This window comes from Populus euphratica, unplaced genomic scaffold (genome assembly GCF_000495115.2).
Source record: "Populus euphratica unplaced genomic scaffold, PopEup_1.0 scaffold1085.1, whole genome shotgun sequence".
Classification (NCBI taxonomy): Eukaryota; Viridiplantae; Streptophyta; class Magnoliopsida; order Malpighiales; family Salicaceae; genus Populus; species Populus euphratica.
This window is the reverse complement of record NW_011500930.1, coordinates 67,260-74,312: the sequence shown is the minus strand read 5'-3', so window position 1 is coordinate 74,312 and position 7,053 is coordinate 67,260. Positions and strand designations below refer to the sequence as shown.

The 7,053-nt window shown below is 32.3% G+C and overlaps 1 protein-coding gene across 2 annotated transcripts; it reads left to right on the top strand.

Moving 5' to 3' along the window:
* The first annotated feature begins 2,301 nt into the window (after nucleotides 1-2,301).
* On the top strand, nucleotides 2,302-6,778 carry LOC105116844 (uncharacterized). 2 transcript variants are annotated; one of them, XR_840616.1, is made up of 10 exons: nucleotides 2,302-2,550; nucleotides 2,752-2,978; nucleotides 3,160-3,244; nucleotides 3,386-3,427; nucleotides 4,170-4,338; nucleotides 5,219-5,271; nucleotides 5,393-5,614; nucleotides 5,851-5,897; nucleotides 6,117-6,319; nucleotides 6,406-6,778. XR_840616.1 is itself a non-coding variant. In XM_011014337.1 (9 exons), the coding sequence occupies exons 1-9, from the start codon at nucleotides 2,548-2,550 to the stop codon at nucleotides 6,196-6,198; spliced, it is 930 nt and encodes a 309-aa protein (XP_011012639.1). In that variant the 5' UTR covers nucleotides 2,302-2,547; the 3' UTR covers nucleotides 6,199-6,778. The 2 variants fall into 2 exon arrangements, 1 of the variants encoding a protein (XP_011012639.1); XM_011014337.1 differs by having other exon boundaries at nucleotides 6,117-6,778.
* Nucleotides 6,779-7,053: the final 275 nt, after the last annotated feature.

The window sequence follows — 7,053 nt, the reverse complement described above, 5'->3', positions numbered from 1 at the left end:
AAGGAGTTATTGATATTTTAAGTGCAAAATAATGATATAAAACCTTGAGAAAAATGCACTTTTAAGTACTAATCAAGAAGCATAAGTGATAATATGCAAATTCTTCCCTATTCTTTTCCCAAGTACAATCCCTTCTATGTAGTTACTCGCATTGCATATGATCTTGAAAGATTCATCCCAATTGAGTGGTTGCATGATGGGGACAAATGCGACACGCCTTTAAGCTCATTATGGGCATCTTTACATACTTGATCAAACATAAAATCCATTTTTTTAGCTAATAATTTACACAAGGGTATTGTAATGTTCAAGAAATCTTTGATAATACATTGACATAAACCTGTATGGCCAAGGAAAGAACGAACCTCCTCACATATAAAGGGTTAGACATTAATGAAATAATATCTATATTAGCTTTATTAACTTTTAAACCATGTGAAGACATAACATACCTAATAACTATTTCTTGTTCTACTATAAAATAATAGTTTTTATAGTTTAAGATAAGATTACTTTTAATGCATCTTTTCAAGACAAATGATAAATTTTCTAGACACTTATCAAAAGAATCACCATACACTATGAAAACATCTGTGAAAACCTCAATTATTCTTTCAACATAGTTAGAAAAAAAAAATTTATTGTGCATCTTTAAAAAGTTGCAAATGCATTACACAATCCAAAGGGAGGTTAATTGTATAAATTATAAACAACAATAATACAACAACAATAACAACAATAATAATAGTAATGGTAATAGTAATAAAGAAGAAGAATAAGAAGAAAAGGAAGTTAATGAGAACTTTGAGATGGAAGATTAATATAAGGATCAAACAATGATAAAAACAAATGTCAAGGTTAGAGGATCCACAAATGGTATTTCAAACAATTATAGTATAAGCTCTTATTATTTAACTCGAAACCATACACAAAGGAGGTTTCAATCGGATTATAAATTGTTAACATGATTACATTAGTTATCTTATTCAAATAATGCTAATATTTATAAATGTTGTCAAACATTCATAATTATAACTTATGTTAACAACAAATCAAGTTCCTTTCATAGCACAGATGTCGGTTATACCATACAGTTTGAGTTATGAAAGTGCCAAGTATTTGTTGTACCAAAGGTTATACAATATAAATCTAGACTAATCACATATGTACTAGATCGACATGTAAAAGTAGTATTTTCTTGATCTTCAAGATTAATAACAATCTAATTATACTACTATATCTATTAAGAAATCAGTAAAAAGACTTACTTGTTAGACATTCAAGCATTTGGTTCATGAATAATAATGAGAAATGATCTTTGTGTGTAACGAAATTGGGCTTTTTATAATTAATTACATTCTTCAATAACTCGAGATGCAAGTAGGAATGAGTTCATTATCTTTGTTCTTTACCATCATGATTCTTGTCTTTTTGGCACCACATGGATTGACGCCACCCATTTACTATCCTTGATGGGGTAAATGAATCATGCATATAATAGTTTTAAAATTTCAGCTTTTACTATTTTTATCATAGGTGGATTCAACTTTTTTTGCAATTTCCTTATTGGTTTCGCATTGTCCTTTAATGATATGTGATGCATATACATTGAGGGACTGATGCCTTTGATGTTGGTTAAAGTTCAACCAATGATTGTTTTGATCGCATAATAATTTCATAAACTTTTCCTCTTGTGCACTTGTCAAACCTTTTTGCTATGATGACGAGGAGTGTATTGTTGTTGTCATTGAATACATGCTTCAAATTATTGGTAATTTGATTCTTATTTTTATTTTATTTTATTTTGTTAAAGTTATTTTTTTCAATTTCATTTCAATCAAAAAATTATTTTTATTTTTATGTTATTTTTCATCCTTATTCTTTTGATTTTAGGATTTATTTTATATTTTAATTTTGAAATTTTTTTATTAATTGTTATTTTTTATTTTGAATCCTTTCATATAATTGAATTTATTTTTTAATTTTATTTTTCAATATTTGATTAATTAAGAGTTGGGTTTTATTTTATTTTTTTAGATATAGTGCTTTGAATCTAATAACAAGGATTATAAGTTTAAAAAATTAATACGAATTAAAAATTATTATTTAAAAATAAATTTTATAATTTTTGTATTTTTTATCAAATTATTTTAATCTTATAATTTAAACTATAAATTTGATGTAATGTACTGAATTAACTCAATCTTTATTATCAGGTTAAGGTTTATCCCGGTAATTTTGGTTAATAAATTCTGTAAGCTTGATAAATTCTATAAGCTTGGGACTTGATTGATGATTAATGTACAAGTCTGTGACTAAATTGAGATATCCCGGTAATATAACTTTTTTCTCTCCCTCTCTCTGTTGTCGCTCTTCCCAACCAACCCGAACCGCCCCTCCTCCCTGGCGGCCGCAGGGGGCAGCAACGGTTACTCCAGACACCGGAAAACAGCAGCAACTAGCAACAACAGCAGCCAACGACACGACGGTCGTGCCAGCAACCTTTATCGTCTCCATTCTCCCTCGCAGAGCTCACACCAACCTACAATGGTATACCTTCTGTCATCCCTCTTCTGTGCTACCTTCATTTCTATTTTTTTGCTTTATTTCCTTCCTATCCCTTCTTTATTATTGTTGTTGTTGTTGGAAGTAGCTCTTTTTCCGGAGACCTCCTAGTTTGTGTTTTTTCCGGCTAAGGAGATATTGTCAATACCCCTAAACTGTAATTGTTGTGTGTGTGTATGTTGTCAGTTGATGGAAAGCCCAGATAAAAGCTCTTCTTCTTATCAATTACAAAGCCCTGGGTGGAGTTCTTCAACGCTGCCTCCATCAGTAACGCGGCTGTGGAGACCAGCTGCTCAGCGAAACCTGAGAAACCAATGGTCAAAGTTGGCCTCTTACAGGTTACAATGGGTCTCTTCCTCTTCTACTGGAAGATCACATGCTACTTCTCTTGTTAACACTTATCTCTCGCTAAGGTATTGCCAACTAATCTTCTTTGTCCTTTATAGTTCCTTTCTTTTGGTTCTATTGTGGTATTTTTTGTTGCGGTGATGCTTTTTTTTTTAAAAAAAAAAATTTCTGTGTATTTTTTTGTGTGCATTTCATTTTTATTTAATAAATTATAGAGTGTCATATAATGGTCGAATTTGTATTCAGATACATACCTTCAATGGAGCTTGGTGTTTTAAGCGACATGCTTGATCTTCGAAAGAAAGCTAGTTCAAAGTTGCTTAAACAACAGGTCATTTTTCTCCTCTAGTTCTTGTTTGGTATTGAATTGAAACAGAATTCTTGTGCAAATATTTTAAGCATGAATTTGCCTTGACTCCTTGCTTATAGCCTTGTACTTGATCTTATATCCTTCTCTTTTTCCCCCCTATAGGAGCTTTACAGGCGCAAACTCTTGTCCTCTTACAGGGATTTGGTATGTACACTTTGTTATACATAATTTTTTTTAGTAATTGTGAATGTGTCTTAGCATGTAACTAAAAAAAAAAAAAACAAAAAACATTTTATTGATAAGAAACTATTTTGCAGTAATATTGAGTTATGGTATGGAGCCAACCTTCTGCTTGAGTTTTGTAGATCCCCAAATTGTGAGGAAGAATCATATAATGAAAAATATTTTATAGCATTATAAGACTTTTCGATATGTTCAGTAATGCATGTCCTTTGTATATAGACCTGATCATACTTAGCATTATAGAGGAGGAATTTCTGATACCTTTAAAATGTTTCAAGTAAAATACTCAAGCTGCTAAAATTTTGTATTTAGTAGGATAGAGTAAGCTGTTGATATGTTCTCTATTCTTTACTAAGCTCAGCTAAATAAAGAACGAAGGCCTCTTATAGCACTATGACCTAAAATTTGACAATAGGATTTTATGAATCCAACCGCAGTATGCATGTATTCTTCAATGGCTTGGAGAATGATTGTTATTTCCACTCTTGATATTAAGAAAAGAAATAAGGATGACATCTGATTTAGTTGTCATCATAACAAGGATCAAACTACTACACAATTGAATGAGCATTGAAATCTTTTCTAAGAACCAACGTTGAGCATTTTTTGCTGAGAGTGAATATCTTAGATTAAAATCTCAAGAACTTTTCTAAATAATTTGGTTTGGTTGTATTTATTGTATTTTTTGTGAGATTTTCTGTAGGTTGCTGTTGTAACTTACATGGTCAACACTAGTAGATCTATGAGATGTTATGTCAAAGGAACAAGCAGCAGTCCACTTGTACAATTTTCATGTAGCTTTGAGCATAAAAATGATGCTGGTGATGGTGGTGGCATCCCAGTTTTTGCATTTTGGTCAATCTCTTCTTTTGGTATGTGAATATCCCCAAATCTTCAAGACTTTGGCCATTGTTTGTCAAGTTTTGATGTGGCCATTCCTATTAATGGTATGGTGTTGCCATTTTTGTGTAAAATCTTCAAAACTTTGCCCAGTGTTTGCCAAGTTTTGATGTGGCCATTCCTATTAATGATATGACGTTACCATCCTTTTTAATGAACAGCTTATGACATTAACAATGTGTCATCTATTTTATATCTTTATTTTTTAGCCATGTCTACTTTGTTTTTTTGAATTTTATCAAGTTCTACTTTCAATCATCAATGAGTAGAATGTAATACAACAACAACAACAACAACAATAACAATCATAAAGCCCAAACTAGTTAATATGGATCGTTCTCCGCCATTCAACTCCACTATAAACCAAATCCACTTCAGTATCGAGCGATTTTAGATCCTTTGATACCAGTCCCATCCACCATCTTAGCTCTCAGTCTTCCCATCTCCCACTGTTCAGCAGCTTGTAATATGCAGCTTAGGAATTTTATGGGTGGATCCATGGCCATCCGTTTTCTGGGATTTTTTATTTTGAAATATAAAACAACCCTTTTCATCCACTTGATTGATATTTTTTATAACATTTGTTAGAGTGTTGAAGAGAAAGAGAATAGGTCTAAAAAGTGGAAAACTGGATGAACAATTCCACATAAATAGACTCCAAAATTTCAAATTTCAAGCACTGATGGGTGGCTAATTGATTAGTTGTCAATTATTATTTTTTGTGCCAACTTTTCTGTCCAGTTCTTTTCATTAGGTTGTATCTCAAAATGTCTTTTCATTTTAAATATTAAAGAAATGTCGCTTAGTTTTTCACACCTTTGGCTAATGATTTTAATCTTTGAATGATTTCAGAGCAGTTAGCAGATGAGCTTGTTCTGATGTTTATATCTGAATTAAGTTTAAAGGTACATGTTGGTTGTTTTTGCCACGATGAAATCCCATGTGATTTGGTCTTTGGATTCAAGGATCTCTCTTTGTTTGGGATTCTTATTTGCAATTTTCTTGGGTATTCTTTGGCTTTGGCAGCGTGTGCTTGTTGTGGAGTTATTTACCATTAGTTGTGAAGCTCTGGAAGTTAATGAGTTTTGTTGGTTAAATGAGCTTTATCCTGGAGAGTTTGATGATTTGAGAAAGTGCAACTTGTTTTCCGAGGATACTTGTGGACCAGTCCCTCCAAGACTGATGGAAGGGAAATCCGATATGCCTCCCTTAAAATTTAATAGCCAACCAAACCATGAGAATTTGCAGGTACATGGCTGATTTATTTTCATAAAATGTTCTAATATGTACATTGAAATGTTATACTTGCATTATCAAATAACCTGCACCTAGTACATTGAAACTCCTAAGGGTACACCACATATTATTTCATTCCTAACTGTTAGCCATGCAACAGATATTGTCCTGTTATATATTTCACTTATTTGCTAATATGATTCCATTTACATGATTTATGCCAACCGCTCAAGTACATTGCATTACAGGTTTATCTAACTACATGGCTTGAAGAGCTGAACATAGACACCCATAGGTAAGCTCGAGCTATTTAAATGTCCTTTTGTAATGTAGGATTAACATCAAATATCACCCTTGATTTTTATTGTAGCTGTAACTTTATTTATGAAAACTAAAGTAAAGAAATCAGTAATTTATTTTGCCACTCTGAAAATCTTATCAATATTTGTATTCAATGCACTTGTTTAATTGTTTATTCGTGTTGATCTGAATTAGTTGTGTATTCTTTCTGTAGGGTCGATGAAATATTTGCAATACTTGAGGAGGAAATGCATGTTCGTCTTTCACAGTCTCATTCCCTGGTAAAAGAACCATAATGAAAAGACATCATTTACCTATCCTCTGAACCGTCTGGACCAAAGTTTTGAGTCTCTTAAGAAGGCAACTGTTGCAACCACACAAGGATCTGCAAAATACATGAAGCTGAACTTTAGCCAGGTAACAGGCTACAGGAGCAGGAAAATACTTACTTACCTAGGGAGACATCAACTGCCCCATTAATCCTGTTGTTGCCACGTTATTAGGAACTTCCCAAGGCACATCTGCAGTGATCTCATGAGGTGGTTGTGCTCCAAGAATGCTAAAGTTAAGTGCTTTGAGAGGGCAGTAGATGGCAAGGCAGCCTTGATGTGGTGAATATATCGGTACCAAATTTATGGTTTCTAAGAAAGATTGTTGAGTATATTTATTTGTTCTAGATGCCTGCCGCCATGTTCATTATAGTTGTCTTTTATACGTGTGCTCACTGGCAAAGCTGTCTGTTATAGCAAAGTTGTGTTGATCTTTTGGCAAAATATAAGATTAGGTCCGATCTGAAGAGTAATATAATTTCAAGTTTGGTTAGTGAAATTTATTATGTATGCTGCAGCAAGCATTGTCGCACTCTCATTTTGTGGACGGGAGTGTTTGATTTTTTGTTTCAACATGATTTTCAAAATCAAGCATTGTTGCCCTCTCATTTTATGGACCTCTGCGGGAGTGTCTGATTTTGTGGCTCAAAATGATTTACAAAATGCCTTTTAAATTTATTTTTGTTTCAAACATTAAATTGATATTTTTATGTTTTTAAATGATTTTGATAAAAAAATTATTATTTTGATATATTTTTAATTAAAAAATACTTTTAAAAAGCATCTTTGTATACCGTACATTTTACAGTTGGAAGATGCAGT